At 34.0% G+C, this 21277-nt stretch overlaps 1 protein-coding gene across 1 annotated transcript in view; it reads left to right on the top strand.

Moving 5' to 3' along the window:
* ARL6 (ADP ribosylation factor like GTPase 6) overlaps nucleotides 1–21277 on the top strand; it is a 40946-nt gene that overhangs the window by 7501 nt on the left and 12168 nt on the right. Inside the window, exons 3-5 of the mRNA XM_047876475.1 lie at nucleotides 3846–3907; nucleotides 4346–4414; nucleotides 8191–8285. Of these exons, the coding sequence (XP_047732431.1) occupies nucleotides 3846–3907; nucleotides 4346–4414; nucleotides 8191–8285 (226 nt within the window). The remainder of the gene's footprint in view (nucleotides 1–3845; nucleotides 3908–4345; nucleotides 4415–8190; nucleotides 8286–21277) is intronic.

Genomic DNA, 21277 nt, shown 5'->3' with positions numbered 1-21277 from the left:
TTATTTTATTTTTGGGACAGAGAGAGACAGAGCATGAACGGGGGAGGGGCAGAGAGAGAGGGAGACACAGAATCGGAAACAGGCTCCAGGCTCTGAGCCATCAGCCCAGAGCCCGACGCGGGGCTCGAACTCACGGACCGCGAGATCGTGACCTGGCTGAAGTCGGACGCTTAACCGACTGCGCCACCCAGGCGCCCCTACATTTTAACCTGATCACTGGAGAATCTGGTCTTAGCTGTATTTTCTTAGAGATGCACTCTATAAATATCTTTCTTTTCCAATTCCCAACCACCCCCCCCTTTCCCACATAAATGCCATTATACTACCACATCATCCTGATTTGTATGATTTAAAACAATCTGAAATATCTTGCATATTTGATTGGTAGCTTGTTTATTAAATGTTTCCTCATAAATTTAAATTCCTTAAGAGCATATATCTCATATTAATCAACACTAAATCCCAAATAATATTGCAAGGTATATAAGTGTATTTTGGGTGAATGGACTGATGGGTTATTTTTCTATTTTCATTTTTGGGCAGGGAATGATGATTGATGGCACCAAGGATATCATGTTTACTAGACCAACCAAATAGAATTCTATCTCAGAAATCCTGTTCTATTCTTGTTAACATTAGTCTATCCTTGGGCTGTGTCAGATAGACTATTCCACTGACGTGATAATTCCTATACTCTTTGCTTGCTTTGTACTATTCCCTGAGCAAGTTAGAGAATGACCAAATGTATTTGTTCCTAGATAGAGCAGAGGACGATTAATGTTGGAGATTGTTCTCTAGAAGAAAATGAATCCTACTTGAATCTGGAAGCACCAGCTCACATACCTTGTTTTATCCTAATTAATTTGTGGAATTTCTTCTTTCTAATTATCTTACATTACAACTTTAGAAATGATGGGAAGAAAAGAAAGTTGATTAATTTTATCCCTGTTAATTAAAACAGCAAGTTAAAAGAGAAGATCTGGAAACAAAGAGTTTGTGCAGAAGCTGGGTGGTTGTGAAGAGACTAGGCAAATGTTCTAACTACAGTTCAGTGAGGATAGGGCTATTCTTTTGAGGTGTATCTTGTGAGATTTCTTTTTTTAAAAAAAAATTTTTTAATGCTTATTTATTTTGGGGAGAGAGACAGAACACGAGCAGGGGAAGGGTGGAGAGAGAGACATAGAGTCCAAAGCAGGCTCCAGGCTCTCAGCTGTCAGCACAGAACCTGACATGGAGCTCGAACCCACAAACCATGAGATCATGACCTAAGCCGAAGTCGGACACTTAACTGACTGAGCTGCTCAGGCGCCCCTGAGATTTCTTTAAACATTTAACTTCCTTGCTTTTTTATTACTGTTATATTTTTCCTGATAATAATAGCTGATGATTTTATTATGATTGTGATCAAAATCAAAAACCAAAACAGTGGGTTATTTAGGGACAACAAAAATTAGGAAACTCTTTAATCCAAAGTTTGTTTTGCAGTGAAGAAACCCTAAGATCTGAGGCAGGACTCTGAATCACAGGAAATGAATTCTAACATAAACAGAAAGATATTTTTGGAAGAATATAGGCAGCTCATAAGAAAGAAAAGCTGAATAAACAAACTTCAGAAAAGCAAAACTGGACATCTCTAGGGAGGCCTTTTCACTAGCATATTGCTACTAAGGTGACTAAGCTCCAGTGACTTTTCAGCTTCTGTCTTTGCATTTGAATTTTAAATTTCCAGAAGTAGACTACCAAATTAAATGTAATGGTGTGAGGCAACAGTTTTCTTTCTACTCCTGCTGTTTTCACACAAAAGCAACATGATGAACTAAAGGGTGATCTTTTTAAGTTACACTGTGATTGATTGCATGGAGAAAGTTGGAAAGAGACTGAAATCAGTGACTATAATTATGATATTTGTTGAGTATTTACTATGGGCCTGACACTGTATTGAGTATTTTGCATTCATTAACTAATTTAATTCTCATGATAACTTTACAAGTTAAAGATAATAACAGATTTCACATTTGAGAAAACTAAGGTTTGGAGAAGTTAAGTAACTTGTCTAAGATAGCATATTAACAATTAAGAGTAATTACAAGTTTTTTGTAATAAAGCAAAGCAAGAAGTGATAAGTTAGTGAGATAGGACCAATAAAACTTAGGGAATGGTTATATTAAAAAATGTAAAAAAAAAAAAAAAAAGCAGTCAGTTCTGAACTCAGGTTCAGAAAATGAGTGGATTTTTTTTTTTTTTTATTCAAAGGGAGGAATAGTTCAGGGGCGCCTGGGTGGCGCAGTCGGTTAAGCGTCCGACTTCAGCCAGGTCACGATCTTGCGGTCCGGGAGTTCGAGCCCCGCGTCGGGCTCTGGGCTGATGGCTCGGAGCCTGGAGCCTGTTTCCGATTCTGTGTCTCCCTCTCTCTCTGCCCCTCCCCCATTCATGCTCTGTCTCTCTCTGTCCCAAAAATAAATAAACGTTGAAAAAAAAATTAAAAAAAACAGAACAAAACAAAGGGAGGAATAGTTTTGATGGTGGAACTGTTAGGAGGCATTTGATGACTTACAATTTAAGTTTTTTTTTTTTTTTTAAGTATATTTATTTTGAGAGAAAGAGAGAGAGAGTGGCAGAGGGGCAGAGAGAGAGGAGTGAGAGAGAATCCCAAGCAGGCTTTACACTGCCAGCACAGAGCCTGACATGGGGCTCAATTTTATCAATTGTGAGATCATGACTTGAACCCAAATCAGGAGTCAGATGCTCAACCAACTGAGCCACCCAGACACCCCAGTTTAAGGCACTTTAATTGCCAGTTTAAGTCACTTAATTGACTTTCTAACATGTCTCCTGCTGTACTTTTGCCCCCTTGTATCTCTTCACACAGAATTCCCCACCATGACCTTCTAGGCTCTACCTCTCTTTATTACATACAGCTCTCTGCCTTACTCAGTACATTTAAATTTTTTTTTCAATGTTTATTTATTTTTGGACAGAGACAGAGCATGAACGGGGGAGGGGCAGAGAGAGAGGGAGACACAGAGTCGGAAACAGGCTCCAGGCTCTGAGCCATCAGCCCAGAGCCCGACGCAGGGCTCGAACTCACAGACCGCGAGATCGTGACCTGGCTGAAGTTTAGATATACAGGTCTTATACTTTTCCTCAGTGACAAGTTCCTTCCTGCATTGGGGTCATTGCACTGGCTAATTTTTGACTGGAATATTCTTTGCCAAGATCTCGTCATAGCTTTTCTCCTTTTTGATATTTACTCTTGGGTCAGATGTCACCTCCTCAGAGAGGCTCTTCCATGCCCCATACCAACCTCCTCCCCCATTGCCTCCCATCCCCAAATCACCTTTCTTTTTTTTTTTTTTTCCCAAATCACCTTTCATTGTACTTATCACTGCCTGAAATCGTGTTCATTTGTAGTTTACTTGGTTATTGCTGTTTACCTTCTTCAGATAATAAGCTCAGTGAGAACAGGGGCCATGTATATTCACCATCTAGATATGAGAACAGTCCCCTATAGTATATAGAAACTCATTAAGTATGTGGTGAAAGATTACAAAGTCCTGTATGTGAACTCGGAATGACTCATCAAACCGCTTTAAGGCTGTGGTAACTTGCAGCAAGCCACAAAATATGAATTAAGACATACACATTATACAGATTCATATTAGTAAACCTTGAACTTCTGTAAAGCATTCACATGCTGTGATCCCACTGTAAAAATTATAATTTTGTTTAGTTCTGTCATCTCCTTAGTGAAAAATTTTAGAATTGGATACTGGATATTTTTTTAACCTGAGGAATAATTCATCTTTGGTAATTGCAAATTTCTAAATTTATCTTTTCTCTTAAAGGCTCAATCTCAAGATATAGTTCCAACCATAGGATTCAGCATAGAGAAATTCAAATCGTCCAGGTAATTCACTTTATTATGCTTGTGACTAAGAAGTTTTGGGTGAAAAAGTGATAATATTAGATCTACCTTGTCATTTCTTCTACTTTTAGAAAAATTAATTTGTTGTTTCAGAAATCCATAAGTATTAAAATATTTGTACCACTACCTGTGGATTATTTTTCAGAATTTAGAGTTTAGACAAATTCTGATAATCTCTCTAGTAAGGAAAACATTTTTTATATGTTACTTATTGAAAAATATTTATATTCAAAAAATTTATTTTATGGGACTTGTACTTGAAAATTGATTCAAATTGCATATTGCATATCCAAAGGTGGCTTCTTTGAAAAAAATTTAAAATTTTAAATAGAAGTGACACCTTAAGTTAGTAATTTATAAGGTAGTCATTGTTTTGTTTGGTGTTTGATTTTGTTTTGTTTTTATTGTCTTTTTCTGTAGTTTGTCTTTTACAGTGTTTGACATGTCAGGTCAAGGAAGATACAGAAATCTCTGGGAGCACTATTATAAGTAAGTATGTTTATGAATGTTAGTTAACTAGATGATTATATTTTAATAACAAATAACGATTAACAGATAAATCCAAAAGATTACATGGGCTAGGTTGCAATGTTTATTTTTCATATAATTTAAGCACATTTTCTAATTTAAAAAGATACATGATCATACTTTATATTATTTTTCAAAGGCTTCAGGCCCTTCATGACTTTGGTTCTTTGCATATGCTGTTCTCTCTGTTTTTAATGCCCTCTTTTATTTTGTTTAAAGTTAATATAGTCATGCTTTAAGGCTAACTCAAAAGTCACCTCCTCTGTGAAATTTCACCAATGTTGCCCAGGTATTCTGTCCCCAGCATTCACATAGTACTTTGCCCATTCACACCTCTGTAATCATAATTCTTAGGTCTTAAAGTCCTGTACCAAACCTGCCTCCATAGTGAGAGTATGAATTCCTCAAGAGCAGGGATTATTTCTTATTAAGGTTTTTTCTTCAAGGCCAAGTATGATGCTGGACATATACATCAGTACATATTTATTGAATAAATTTAGTTAAAATAATAGTACTAACAGTTGATCCATTTTTCTATAACCAATTCTAAACAAGATATTTTTCAGTATATGCACATCAAGTGCTCACTAATCACTGCAGATTAAGAACTATCAAGTTACTAGGATCCAAATGTATTATATCCTCTCAGGATTTGCATGTGGTATTAAAATGAATTCATTAACTTCTAATATTGCTAGGACTCCTTCATATATAAGCAATGTAAATTACTTTTGGAGTCTGAAACTTATAATCAGTATCGTTTGACTAAATGCCCTTTTGTCATTATGAACTCTTGTTTTCAATGGTTATGACATGACTGCCAGATCTGATTTTAATTTTTTTTTTTATTTTTTCCTGCAAATGTGCGATAAAAAAATACATAGAAAATAGTACTTTAAAAAAAGGAAATGTTTCTTTTTTTTTTTTAAGTTTATTAATTTATTTTGAGAGACAGAGACAGCATGAGTGGGGTAGGGGCAGAGAGAGGGAGAGAGAAAATCCCAAGCAGTCTCTGCACTGTCAGCACAGAGCTTGATGTGGGGCTTGACCTCATGAACCGTGTGATCATGACCTGAGCCCAAAACCAAATGTCGGATGCTTAACTTACTGAACCACCCAGACGCTCCAAAAGGAAATGTTTCTTATTTTAATTACTTTTTCTCCAAAATCTTTTTGGAAGAAGTTAATTAATTATGAACACAATTATGTAAATTGTAGGTTGAAAAGTGAATATGGTTACTATGGAGAAGTTTATAATAATAGTAAATTTATATCTTGTATCTCTATATTTTTCTAATTATGAAAGAACAAATTCATTTTAATCTGTTAGACTGAAAGAGGTTAAAAAGATTAAGTGTACTGTTGGCAAAACAAGTCATTCTTATGGTGGGAATGTAACATCTTTTTCAGGGAGATTTACCAGTATCTGTTAAAATGAAAAATGTTCATGCTCTCCAGCCATCATTTTGCTGCTTGAAAAGTATCCTATGACTAACACTGGTGGGCAAAGATATACACTGAAAATTGTGTGTTGAACCCTGTTTATAATGACATATCTCAATTATAAAAAGAAAAATAGTATTCTTAATAAAAATATGTGCTTAGTATATATAGAGAAGAAAAAAAATAGGTGGAACGTACACCTAACCATTAATAGCATTTGTTTTGGGAACAACAAGATTATAAGGGAAGTTTACTTTGTCACTTATATGATTCTATAATATTAATTATTATATAATTTTTGCATCTTATCCTTATAATATGAAAAAGTAATAAAATATAAAATATAAGGAGTACACTTTTTTTAATATTTGAAAAATATAGAAGAGAATATAAAAAAGTTGTTTCCATAAATCTCACTACTAATAAATTTGCTATTGTTAATCTTTTTTGTATATTTCTTCTTTTTTAAAATATAAAATACACACTTTACATAATTGAGAAAGGAACATTATAAATTGCCATATATAGTTTTTTATCCTGCTTTTTCAGTTAACATTCATGATAAGAATAAATCAGGAAAAACATACAAAGGATATAACTAATGCATGGCTACCTGTTATTTTTTCATATGCCTATGTCTATTTTTTGGTCATTTTTCTATTTTTGGACATAAAGGTTTTTCTCAGTTTTTGAAGATTATAAACAGCCCTTCAGTTAACACATCTTTATGCATAAATCTTTGTCATAGTCCATGTTTCCTCAGAATAAATTTCAGAAATAAAATTACTGGTTCAAAGTGATTGAACATTTTTAAAGCTCTTGGTAGATCTTTCCAGTCATATCAATTTCTATGGCTACTACTAATAAATGACTGGTGATAATCTGTATTCATTTTTTTTAATGGTAGAAGAAATAGAACTAGAAAGTTGTTTTATTTTTATATTCGTGTGATTACTAATGACATTGAACTTTAAAATAATAACTTACTACTAGAATAAGTGATTCATAAAAAAAGTATAAATGTCCAGTAAATATATGAAAAAATATTGAACTTCACTAGCAATTAATGAAATACAATGTAAATATGCTTTTAAAATGGCAAAAATGGAAAACTGTTAAGAAGCCATACAGGAAAGGGGTGGGAAAAGTACTGATATTAGTATAAGTATGATGTTGATAAAGCATGTCTGGAATATAATTTGTCAGTGTTTATCTAAAACTTTTAATTTTGTATATATTCCTAGAAATTTTAGTCCTAAGAACAAATCTTAAAGTATCAAAAAATTTAAATTGTATTTAGGAGGATGTTTATTCCAAACTTTTTCATAATCATTAAAATTATGAATAATCTCTAAGTCCAACAATAGAAGTTTGGCACAGTATTTGATGACACCATGCAATGAAAGGGTCAGAGGGAATCAGTGACTTTTTTTTAAGGGCCAGTGAGATCTATAGGTGAACCCTTAAGCAAGTTCAGTAGCTGGTTATCAGTAGATGGTTATCAGTTAAAAAAAATCAAATTGAATAAAATAAAAGCTACTTGTAATTATTTCCAAAAACTTATTTCAAATATAGTTATGTATACTTATGTGTCCCCTTAATGTAAAATGTATTTATCACGATGGTTAAGGTAAAAAATACTGGTATAGTGTTTAATGTTTCATACAAAGGTAGCTCAAACAAGAGGCGCCTGGGTGGCTCAGTCAGTTAAGTGTCCAACTCTTGATTTTGGCTCAGGTCATGATCTCATGGTTTGTGAGTTTGAGCCCCGCATCAGACTCTGCACTGATGTGTGGAGCGTGTTTGGGATTCTCTCCCTCTCATTCTGTGCCTCCCCTGTTCATGCTCTTTCTCTCTCTCTCAAAATTAAAAAAGCTCAAACCATACTGCAGAAAAAGATCACGGAAATGTTTATATATCAGAAAGTCAGGATGTAAAACAGCAAGATTCCATTTAAATACAAATGTAGATATTCATATGTGAGTATACACAAAGAAAATGTCAAAAATGATTTACGCCAAAGTATTAATAATGATTGTATCTGTGTAATAGAATTATGATTTTACTTGTAATTTTTTAAAATTATGAAATAACAAGTCATTAAATTTACCATATTATCAACCAACTGAGAACAAATTACTTTACATAAAATATGACTAATGATAATATATTAATCACTCATATAAACTAATAAATAAAGAGATAATACACAGGTTAGGAAATGCAGATGAATACTAAATATGGAAAAATGTATGAGTTTATCGTTAATTTTTCTCATTTTTTATATTACACAGAGAAGGACAAGCCATTATTTTTGTCATTGATAGTAGTGATAGATTAAGAATGGTTGTGGCCAAAGAAGAACTTGATACTCTTCTGAATCATCCGGGTATGTTTGTGTGTTTGTGGCATCTGTGCTTGAGGGTCTGTTTACATGAGATGTTTTGTTCTTTAGTGTTGGCAGAAAGTGTTACTTGTGTTATGTAATTATCTCTATTTTAGAATTTTTGAATTTTTTATTGAAATATAATCAATACAGTTTTATATTAGTTTCAGGCGTACAATACAATGATTCAACAATTCTAACAGTAATGAGTATATTACTCCCCTTTATTTTCAATTTTAAAATATAGTAATTATGCAGAACTCATATCTTTACCTGTAGCACGTTATATTTTTTTTTAATTTTTTTAAATTTTCACGTGTTTTATTTTTGCATGTACTTTTTAAAATTTTTATTTAAATCCAAGTCAGTTAACATATAATGTGATAATAGTTTCAGGAGTAGAATTTCGTGTTTCATCACTTACATATAACACCCAATGCTCACCCAACAAGTGCCTTCCTTAATGCCCATCACTGTTTGGCCCATCTGCCACCCAAAACCCCTCCAGCAACCCTCAGCTTGTTCTTTATTTAACAGTCTCTTCTGGCTTGCCTGCTTGTCTGTTTTTATCTTATTTTTCCTTCTTTTCCCCTATGTTCATCTGTTTTGTTCCTTAAATTCAACATATGGGTAAAATTATATGGTATTTACCTTTCTCTGACTTATTTCACTTAGCATAATACATTCTACTTACATGTTGTTGGAAATGACAAGATTTCATTCTTTTTTGATTGCTGAGTAATACTCCATTGTGTGTGTGTGTGTGTGTGTGTGTGTGTGTGTGTGTGTGTGTGTGTATATACACCACATCTTCTTTATCCATTTGTCAGTCAGTGGACATTTGGGATCTTTCCATAATTGGGCTATTGTTGATAGCGCTGCTATAAACATTGGGGTGCATGTGCCAATTTGAATCAGCATTTTTGCATCCTATGGATAAATACCTAAAAGTGCAATTGCTGGGTTGTAGGGTAGTTCTATTTTCAATTTTTTGAGGAATCTCCATACTGTTTTCCAGAGTGGCTGCACCAGTTTGCATTCCTACCAGCAGTGCAAAAGGGTTCCTCTTTCTCCACATCCTCACCAACATCTGTTGTTTCCTCAGTTGTTAGCTTTATCCTTTCTGATAGGTTTGAAGTTTGTATCTCATTGTTGTTTTGATTTGTATTTCTCTTATGATGAGTGATGTTGAGTATCTTTTCATGTGTTTGTTAGCTATCTGGATGTCTTCTTTGGAAAAGTGTCTGTTCATGTCTTTTTCTCATTTCTTCACTGGATTATTTGTTTTTTGGGTGTTGAGTTTGATAAGTTCTTTGTAGATTTTGGATACTAACCCTTTATCTGATATGTCATTTGCAAATATCTTCTCCCTGGTTGCCTTTTAGTTTTGTTGATTTTTTCCTTTGCTGTGCAGAAGCTTTTTATCTTGATGTTCATGTTTGCTTTTGTTTCCCTTGCCTCCAGAGACATGTCTAGTAAGAAGCTGCTGAGATCAAGGTCAAAGAGGTTGCTGTCTGTGTTCTTCTCTAGGATTTTGATGGTTTCTTGTCTTACATTTAGGTCTTTTATCCAATTTGAGGTTATTTTTGTGTATGGTATAAGAAAGTAGTCTAGGTTCATTCTTCTGCACATCGCTGTCCAGTTTTCCCAACACCATTTGCTGCCTTTATTCCATTGGATATTTTTCCTGCTTTGTTGAAGATGAGTTGGCCATATGTTTATGGGTCCATTTCTGGGTTCTCTGTTCTGTTCCATTAATCTATATGTCTACTTTTGTGCCAGTACCATACTGTCTTGATTACAGCTTTGTAATACAGCTTGAAGTCCAGAATTGTGATGCTTCCAGGTTTGGTTTTCTTTTTCAGAATTGCCATGGCTATTCAGGGTCTTTTCTGGTTCCATACAAATTTTAGAATTGTTTGTTCTAGCTCTGTGAAGAATGAAATTTCAAAGGTTTTGCAGTGTTTTCCAGGTTGCCCCAAAATAAAAATACCCTTTTTTTTGGTTGCATAAAAAGAATAGGTGTCAGTAGCCAAAAATATAAATCGATAAAGAAGAAAGGAGGAAGTAAAAATCCATGTATTTCAACATGTATTTAAAATTATTTTGGTTATGGGGTGCCTAGGTGGCTCAATCGGTTAATGGCCAACTCGATTTCAGGTCAGGTCATGATCTCACGGTTTGGGAGTTCAAGCCCTGCATGGAGCTCTGCACTTACATCAAAGAGCCTGCTTCGGATCTGTCTCCCTCTCTTTGTCGTTCCCCCACTTGCAAGCACATGCTCGCTCTTTCTCTCTCTCTCTCTCTCTCTCTCTCTCTCTCTCTCTCTCAAAAATAAACATTAAAAATAATAAAATAAACAAAAGTTATTTTGGTTGCCATTTTTTCATACATGTATGTATATATAGGTATGTGCAATCACAGCATTTCATATATATTTATTCTGAGAAATATTTTGAAATAGATCTTTTACGTTTTTAAACTCTTAACTGCCAGCCCTCTATCCCCTTTTAAGATACCAGTATTAACAATTTGGTTTTTTTTTTCTCATTGTTATTTGTTAAAATCAGATCATATTCTCTATATTCTTCTGATCTGTCTATTCTCAGATAACACTGAATGATGGAAATACTTTCAAGTCAAATTGCATATATGTAATTAGTCTTTTTAACGGTGCCTAATATGCCATACTATGAGTGTACCACATTTATTCTGTCATTTACCAATTGATGGATATTCTTTCTTTTTCTCCACAGTACAATTCTCCAGTAAGTATTGTGGAACTCTGCATTAATAGCTTTACTCCTGCAAAAAGATTTTAAGTGGTCTTTGTGCTATGACTTTTAGGAAGAGGTAGTGGTTTAAAAGAAGTGTAGATTTATTAGGAATAGAATGGGAAGAGTGTGGGGCTTTCTAATAATTCTTCCTGCTCAACAACAATCACTGGTATTTTTATCAGACAACCTAAGCTTATTCAAATATTTGGGGTAATAATTATCTAGCTCGTACTTTTTATGTGACTTTTTCATTTTTAAAAACTTAGCAATATTTTATCTGGGTTATCTGCTTTTCTCCATTGTATATTCTTGCCTCCTTTGTTGTAGATGAATTGACTATATAAGCATGGATTTATTTCTGGACTCTCTATTCTATTTCATTGATCTATGTATCTATTTTTCTTTTACCAGTATGATACTGTTTTGATTACTGTAGCTTTGTAATATAGCTTCAAATCTGGGATTGTGATACTTCCAGATTAGTTCTTCTTTCTCAAGATTGCCTTGGCTATTTGGGGCCTTTTGTGGTTCCATACAAATTTTAGGATTATTTGTTCTATTTCAGTGAATAATACTATTGGTATTTTGATGGGGATTGCATTAAATCTGTAGATTGCTTTGAGTAGAGTGGACATTTTAACAATATTAATTCTATCCATGATCATAGTATATCTTTCCATTTGTTTGTGTTGTCTTCAGTTTCTTTCATCAGAGTCTTACAGATTTCAGAGTATAAGTTTCACCTCCTTGGTTAAGGATTTTGTATATTAAAATGCAATATGTGTTACAGATTTTTGTGTATATGTATAACAAATATATAGCAAAATTTTGTATATTAATTTTTCCTCCTGCAACTTTACTGAATTCATTTATTGGTTTCCAACAGTTTTTGATGGAGCTTTTGGGTTTACCATATATAGTATGTCATTTGCAAACAGTTAGTGACAGTTTAACTTTTCCCTGCCAGTTTGGATATCTTTTATTTCTTTTTGTTGTCTAATTGCTGTGGCTAGGACTCACAATACTATGCTGAATCAAAGTGGCAAGAGTAGGCATCATTGTCTTGTTTTTAATTTTAAAGGAAAGATGTTCAGTTTTTCACCATTGAATATGATATTAGCTGTGGGTTTTTCATGTGACCTTAGTATGTTTAGGTGTTCTCCCTCTAAACCCACTTTGTTGAGGGTTTTTATCATAAATGGATGTTGTATTTTATCAAATGCTTTTCTCCATATATTAAGACGATCATATGGTTTGTATCCTTCATTTTGTTAATGGGGTATATCACACTGATTTATTTGCTAATATTGAAACATCCTTGTGTCCTTGGAATAAACCCAACTGGATTATGGTGTATTATCCTTTGTTGAGTTTGATGGTCTACATTTTCTTGAGGATTTTTGCCTCTGTGTTCATCAAAGATAGTGGCCTGTAATTTTTTTTTTAGAGTGTCTTTCTCTGGTTTGGGTATTAGAATAATGCTGGCCTTATAGCATGAATTTGGAAGGTTTCATTCCTCTTCTACTATTTGGAATAGTTTGAGAAGGATAGATATTAACTCTTCTTTATATGTTGATAGAATTCACCTGTGAAGCCCATTGGTCTCAGACTTTTGTTTATTGGTAGTCTTTTGATTTTTTTTTTATTCAGTTTTGTTAACAAGAAATCAATCTGTTCAGATTTTCTATTTCTTCCTGATTCAGTCTGGAAAGATTATATGTTTATAGGAAATTAATCCATTTATTCCAGGTTGTCTAATTTTTTGGCATATAATTTTTCATAGCAGTCTCATAATCCTTGACATTTTTGTGGTGTCTGTTCTTCTCTAATTTCTGATTGTACTTATTTGGGTCCTTTCTGTCTTTTTGTCTCTTGGTGAGTTTGGCTAAAGATTTATCAGTTTTGTTTATCTTGGTTTCATGATCTTTTGTGTTGGTTTTTTAGTCTCTATTTCATTTATTTCTACCCAGAACTTTATTTCCTCCTTCTAGTAACTTTGGGCTTTGTTTGTTGTTCTTTTTCTATTTCTTTTAGATAAAGGATCAGATTGTTTGAGATTATTTGTTTGTTTCTTGATGTAGGCCTGTATTGCTATAAACTTACCTCGTTTTCTCATTTCATACCATTGTGGTCATAAAAGATATAATATGAGTATTCTTAAATTTATTGAGACTTATTTTGTGACCTAACATGTTCTGTTTTGGAGAATATTCCAGGTCTACTTGAAAAAAATGTGTATTCTGCTGTTTGAGGATGGAATATTCTGTATATATCTGTTAAATCCATCTGTTTAATGTGTTGTTCAGTGCCACTGAACAAAGTTCCTTATTGGCTTTCTGTCTAAATGATCTTTCCATTGATGTAAATGGGATCTTAAAGTCCCCTACTATTATTATATTACTGTCAATTTCTCCCCTTTATATTTATTAATATTTACTTTGTATATTTAGATGCTTCTGTGTTGGGTGCATAGATATTTACACTTGTTATATCCTCTTATTGGATTGATTTCTTTATCTTATTTATTGCTTTTCTATGTATTTTGTTATAATCTTTGGTTTAATATCTATTTTATCTGGAGCCACCTGGCTGCCTCTGTGAGTAAAGTATGCGACTCTTGATCTAATGGTTATGAGTTCAGACTGTACACCCACGTTGGGTATAGAGATTACTTAAAGATAAAAAATATTTAAAAAATGAAAAATAAAAATAAATAAAATATATTTATTTTGTCTGACATAAGCACTGCTACCCCAGCTTTCTTTTGCTTCTATTTGCATGGGAAATCTTTTTCCATGCCCTCATTTTCGGTTTGTATGTGTCTTTAGATTCTGAAGTAATCTCTTGTAGGCAGTGTATAGATGGGTCTTGTTTTTTTTTTTATCCATTCAGTCACCCTGTATATGAACTTTTTAAAATTGATGTATAAGTTGTATATAGTCAAATGCTTAGATCTTGATTATATAGTTCACTAATTTTGACTAATGCATACACTCATGTAACTACACTGCCTATCAAGAAACATTTTCATCACCCCAGTAAGTTCTTTCACACTCCTTCCCAGTCAATACTCCTCACCTCATACCAGAGAACTTCTAATCTGATTTCTGTCACCAGATTAATTTTGTCTATTCTACAGTTTCATGTAAATGGGGGAGGGGGAGCACATACATTTTTGTGCATAAGTTTTTTTATTTGGCATAATGGTGTGGAGAATCATCTATATTGTTTTATATATCACTTGTTTATTCCTTTTTATTGCTATGTAACATTCTGTTGTGTAAATATCCAACAGTTTGTTTATCCAGTATCCTGTTGATTGACATCTAGACTGTTTCTAGGTTAGGGCTATTATGAATAAATCCGATATGAACATTCTTATAAAAGACTTTTGTAGACATGTTTTCATTTCTCTTTGAAAAATTCCTAGGAATGGTACTGCTGAGTCATAGGATAGACATATGGGTCATATTTAAAGTAACTGCCCCTTGATTTTTCAAAGTGGTCATACTATTTTACATTCTTAACAACATATATGAGAGTTCCAGTTTCTTTACATCCTCTCCAATGATTGATGTTATAATATATTTTTTTCACTTTAGCCTTTCAACAAGGTGTGTAATAGGATCTCATTTGCTTTTAATTTCTATTTTACTGATGATTAAAAATGTTGATCGGGGCGCCTGGGTGGCTCAGTCGGTTAAGCGTCTGACTTCAGCTCAGGTCATGATCTCACGGTCCGTGAGTTCGAGCCCTGCGTCAGGCTCTGTGCTGACAGCTCAGAGCCTGGAGACTGCTTCAGATTCTGTGTCTCCCTCTCTCTGACCCTCCCCCGTTCATGCTCTGTCTCTGTCTCAAAAATAAATACACGTTAAAAAAAAATTTTTTTAATAAAAAAAAATGTTGATCACTTTTGCATATTTTATTAACTATTCTTGTACATTCTCTTGTAAAATGTCTTTTTAAAAATATTTATTTATTTTGATAGAGAGTGTGTGCAAGTGGGGGAGGGGCAGAGAGAGAGGGAGAGAGAATCCCAAGCAGGCTCCACACTGTCAGCGCAGAGCCCAGTGTGGGGCTTGATCTTACGAACCATGAGATCATGACCTGAGCTGAAATCAAGAGCCTGATGCTTAACTGACTGAGTCACCCATGCACCCCTCTCTTGTAAAATGTCTTTTTAAATCTTTTGCCCATGTGTTTAATTTGGTTGTTTGTCTTATTATTGAATTTTAACATTTCTTTATAAATTCTAAATAGAGTACCTTTGTCAAATATATGTGTTTTGAAGATTTCTTACCAGTCTGTGGCTCACCTGTTTATTTTTTTCACATTATTTTTTTTTTTAAGTTTATCTAGAGGTGGGGGGCAGAGAGAGAGGAAGAGAGAGAGAACCCTGAGCAAGCTCTACACTGCCAGCACAGAGCCCAATGCAGGGCCAGTTTCACACTGTGAGATCAGGACCTGAGCCAAAATCAATCAAGAGTTGGACACTCAACCAACTAAGCCACCCAGGTGTCCCATTTTCACAGTATCTTTTAATGAACATATTTATCTAATTTTGGTGAAGTCTAATTTATCAATTTTTTCAATTTTTATTTTTAATTTCAATTTTAGTTAACATACAGTACAATATTGGTTTCAGGAGTAGAATTCAGTGATTCATCACTTATATTCAACACCCAGTGCTCATCACAAGTGCCTTTCTTAATACCCATCACCCATCTAGCCTATCTCCCACTCACCTCCCTCCATCAACCTTCATTTTTTCCTTTTAATACAAGCTTTTTATGTCCTCTCTAAGAAATCTGTGCCTACTGCCTTAAGATTACTAACATATTCTCCTATGCTTTCTTCTAGTAGCTTCATAGTTTTTGTTTTTATATTTAGACCTGAGACCCATCTTGAATTAATTTTTGCATTTTTTTTTTACAGATATCCAATTACCCCAAAATACATTTGTTGGGGAAAAATTTTTTTTGCTGAATTACTTGTCAAAATCATTTGACTTTCATGCTTATTGAATATAATTTGTGTATATGTGTGTGTCTGTTTCTGGACTCTGTATTCTGTTCCCCTGATCCCTTTTATGTACTTTTGCATTGTGTTTATTACCATAGATGTATAATAAATCTTGAAGTCAGGATAAATCCTCTAATCCTGGTCTACTTCTTCAAGATGATTTTAGTAGTTTTAGGTGTTCTATATTTTTAAATAATGTTTAAAATCAGCTTATTAATTTTGTAAAACTGTGCTGGGATTTTATTTTGATCATATTTGGAGATAGTTGAGATCTTAACATTAGACTTAACATTGAATGTTCCAACTCATGGATATGGTATGTCACTTCATGTATTTATCCTTTTCTCAATTTCTCTATCTTTTATAGTTTTCTATGTAGGTCTTACACATCATTCATTCAACTTATCCATAAGTTTTTTTTTTTTTTATATTTTCAAAGCTATTGTAAATAGTTTATTTTATTTCATATTCTAATGGTTCATTGCTAGTATGTGAAAATATTGATATATTATGGGAGGTTGTTAAATATACTTATTCTAGTAATTTTTCTCTAGATTTCTTAGAATTTTCTATGTATGAAGTTAACAACAAAAATTCTTCTTCCTTTTTAGTCTTTATGCCTTTTATTCTTTTTCTTGTCTTATTGCACTGGCTAGGACCTTTAGTACAATGTTGAATAGAAATGGTTAAGTCTTGGGGCGCCTGGGTGGCTCAGTTGGTTGAGCATCCGACTTCAGCTCAGGTCATGATCTCGTGGTTCATGAGTTCAGCCCCGCGTCAGGCTCTGTGCTGACAGCTCAGAGCTGTCAGCACAGCTCTGTGCAAGATTCTGTGTCTTGCTCTCTCTCTGCTCCTTCTCTGCTCATGTTCTGTCTCTCTGTGTCTCAAAAATAAATAGAACACTAAAAAAAAAAATTAAAAAAAAAAAAGAAATGGTTAAGTCTTACCTTTTTCCTACTTTCTTCCTGCCCTAAATCCTGGTGCTTGCCACTCTTCCTTACTAATAAATGCCCTTTGTGACTCCCCCCCCCCCCCCCCGCCCCAAATAGGGCACTTTCACCTGCATTAAAAACCTGGTCAGGGGGCGCCTGGGTGGCGCAGTCGGTTAAGCATCCGGCTTCAGCCAGGTCATGATCTCCCGGTCGGTGAGTTTGAGTCCCGCGTCAGGCTCTGGGCTGATGGCTCAGAGCCTGGAGCCTGTTTCCGATTCTGTCTCCCCCTCTCTCTCTGCCCCTCCCCCGTTCATGCTCTGTCTCTCTCTGTCCCAAAAATAAATAAACGTTGAAAAAAAAAAAAAAAACCTGGTCAGATGGATATCCTTTTTCCTCAATGATTTCCTTAATGGCATCTGGAGACTGTCTGCTACCTTTTGGTTGGCAGAAGCTACTTCTCCTGTTATCTTGATACTTTTTAAGCCAAATCTCTTTCTAAAATTATCAGGCCATCTTTTATTTTTAAAAAAATTTTTAATGTTTTTATTTATTTTTGACAGAGATAGGAAGAGAGAGAGAGAGCGAGAGAGAGAGCAAGTATGAGTGGGGGAGGGGCAGAGAGAGAGGGAGACACAGAATTTGAAGCAGGCTCCAGGCTCCGAGCTGTCAGCACAGAGCCTGACGCAGGGCTTGAACTCATGGACTGCGAGATCATGACCTCAGCCGAAGTCAGACACTCAACCAACTGAGCCACCCAGGAGCCCCATCAGAGTATCTTTTATTAGCACTAAATCCTCCACTTTCCTTTTGCTTTATGTTCACATAATAACTTCACTTTTTCTTGAATCATGTTAGAGTCTATAGGGATGCCTTTCTTATAGCAATCCTGCACTCACATAAAAGCTACATTTTCAATACAAGATGAAAAGGTATTTCATGAAATGTGCAAGGTTTTCATGCCTGCTGGCATAACTGCAGCAATGGCTTCATGAATTTCCTTTTCTTTTTTTTTTATGTTGGTCCTTATACTGGAATCATTTACCTTGAAATGTCAGGCATCCACAGATTCAGACCTCAATCTATGGTACATATCAAGCAATTCAACTTTTTCTTGTAACGTCATAACTTTTCTTTGCTTCTTTCACTTCCAGGATGACTGGTGGGACTTTGTATGGGTGGCATATAATTCAAGGTTTACAGTATTGCACAAACTAAGGTGAAAAAATATGTGAGAACTGTAAGAGATAACTTTTACTGTGATACACGATTTACTGGAGAGAAGAATTCACATAGAGATGATTAGGGTCAAATAGCATTTTAAACAGATACTTTCAACACTTAAGCTCACTGTAATAGGTGCAGGAGATGACTTTGAAATTATCTCAGTGGTACAGTATGTGTTGCAGTTAATTTTATGCAGTTATGAATTAATACTGCATCTTTACATTTGTTTGCATATCTCTTAATGCTGCCATGTTTGGTCTATGTACATGTAAATTTTGATGAATTTTAACTTTTTATAATAGATTTGTATATCTTTTATGATATTAAATGATAAATTTATCTTGTATCTATATGTATCTTATGCATTCATGAGATACCTAACCTTTTCTTAATTTTTCTTCTATGTTTCTGGGCTACATGATTTGTTTATAGATTTTTGCAAATTGTTGGTGAATCTCCAAAAAATTTTCAATATATTTATTGAAAAAAAAAAAGGCATGTATAAGTGGACCTGCATAGTTCAAGCTCATGTTATTCACTAACTTTGTCATTCATCCATTGATAGACACTTATGTTGTTTCTGTGTCTTACTCCCATTCTTTGCATCCAACATTTTATCATTAAGTATGCTGCTCAGTAGGGTTTGCTTATATCTTTCCTTATTAGGTCAAGGAAATTTTCTGTTATTCCTAATTTTCCAAAAGGTTCCATCGTAAACTCATGTTATAGTTTACCAAATGCTTTTTCTACATCTATTGCAATGATAGTATGATTCACATATATTAAACCAAACTTACGTTTCTGGATTAAACCTCATTTGACCATTGATTATTAACCTCTTTGTATATCATTGAATTGGATATGCTGACATTTTACTAAAGATTTTTGTTTTTGTGCTCATGAGGTTTTTTGGTTTATACCTTTCTTAAAATGCTCTAGTCATCAAGGTTATAGAGGCCTCATAAAATGGGTTAGAAAGTATTTACTCTTTCTCTTTTTATTTTATTTTTTGGGTTGGATAGAGTTGGTATTATTTCTTCCCTAAGTGTTCGATAGAATATACCAATGAAGTCATCTGGGTTGGGATTTTGTGTGTGTGCAAGTAGTGTCAGGGAGTAGGGAGACTATGAATTTTGAGTTAAATTTCCTAAAATGATATAAGTCTGTTAAAGTTTTGTATTTCTCCTTGGGTCACTTTTGGTAATTTATGACCATATTTTTAAACTTATCTACATTGTCAGGTTTACTGGCATAAAACTGTTTATAATATCCTCTCACTATCCTTTTAATGTCTATAAGATCTATGTATCTTCCTTCATTTCTGATATTGATAATTTATGTTTCCTCAGTTTTTTCTTGCTCAATCTTTTAAAGAGTGTATTGATTATATTAACTTTCTAAGAACTCTGGCTTTGTTAATTTCCTCTGATGGTTTGTCTTTTTAAAATTTTTGTTAATTTTTGTTCTTTGTTTTATTATGAAAATTCTATACTTACATTGTATTTCAGTGTTTATTACCTTTTTCAGTTGGAAACAATTTTTTTAAGTTTATTTATTTATTTTGAAAGAAAGAGAAAGCAGGTGAGGGACAGAGAGAGAGAGAGAGAGAGAGAATCTGAAGCTGAGGTCTTCCCAGAGCCTGATTCAGGGCTTGAACCCATAAACTGTGAGATCATGACCTGAGCCAAAACCAAGAGTTGGATGCTCAATAGACTGAGCCAGCCAGGCATCCCTACATGTCACAAATTTTGATATGTTTGTTTTATTATTTAAAGTATTTTCTAACTTACCTTGTGAATTCTTTTTTGACCCTTAGATTATTTATTATATTTAATATAATATAAATATAAAATATATAAATATAAATTATATTTAATTTCCCCAATATTTGAGAATTTTCGAGGTTTCTTTTTGTTATTGATTTCTAACTTAATTCCATTTGATGGAATAACATATTCTGTATGATTTCATCCTTAGGAATATATGGCCCAACGTATATGGTCTATCTTGGTGACTCTTCCATCTGCAATTAAGTAAAATATGTATTTTGCTCTTGTTGGGTGAAGGGTCTGTAAATGTCAGTTGATAGATAGTGTTCACATCTTATACATTCTTAGTGATCTTTTTTGTCTATTCTATCAATTTCTGAGAGAGGGGCCTTGAAGTATCCACCTATGATTGTGGATTTCTTTATATTTCCCTTTAATACTGTCAAAGTTTGCATTATATATTTGGAAGCTTATTTATTAGATACATATGCATTTAATATTGTTTTGTCCTCTTGAGTAAACGATCGACACTTTTATAATTTTTAAATGCCTGCATTTTTCAGAGAGAGAGAGGGGCAAACTAAGAAACAGACTCTTAACTATAAAGAACAAACTGATAGTTACCAGAAGGGAGGTGGGGGGATGGGTTAAATAAGTGATAAGGATTAAGGAGTGTACTTGTGATGAGAACTAGGTGATGTATGAAGTGTGGTATCACTGTATTGTACACCTGAAACTGATATTTCACTGTATATTAATTAACAAATTTAAACAAAAACTTAAAAAACACTGACATAAAGCAAACTGCACGGAGAACAACAATAACCAAAAAATGCGGTCTTCTCATCTTGTACACTACTTTTTCTTTTTTTTTTTTAATCTTTTTTTTAACATTTATTTATTTTTGAGACAGAGAGAGACAGAGCATGAACGGGGGAGGGTCAGAGAGAGGGAGACACAGAATCTGAAACAGGCTCCAGGCTCTGAGCTGTCAGCACAGAGCCCAACGCGGGGCTCGAACTCAAGACCGTGAGATCATGACCTGAGCCAAAGTCAGCCGCTTAACCGACTGAGCCACCCAGGCGCCCCAAACACTACTTTTTCTGATAGTAGTGTAGCCATGTGCGTTTTCTTACATTTACATGTGTGCATAATGTTTTTCTATCCTTTTCCTCCCAGCTTGTTTGTGTCCTTATGTTCCAAGTGTGTTTCTTGTAAACATCATATAGATATGTCTAACTTCTTTTTATCCATTCTGACATTCTCTGTTC

Source organism: Prionailurus viverrinus, chromosome C2 (assembly GCF_022837055.1).
Source record: "Prionailurus viverrinus isolate Anna chromosome C2, UM_Priviv_1.0, whole genome shotgun sequence".
NCBI classification, from domain to species: domain Eukaryota; kingdom Metazoa; phylum Chordata; class Mammalia; order Carnivora; family Felidae; genus Prionailurus; species Prionailurus viverrinus.
The sequence above is the reverse complement of the archived record's forward strand: the minus strand, read 5'-3'. Positions and strand labels throughout refer to the sequence as shown.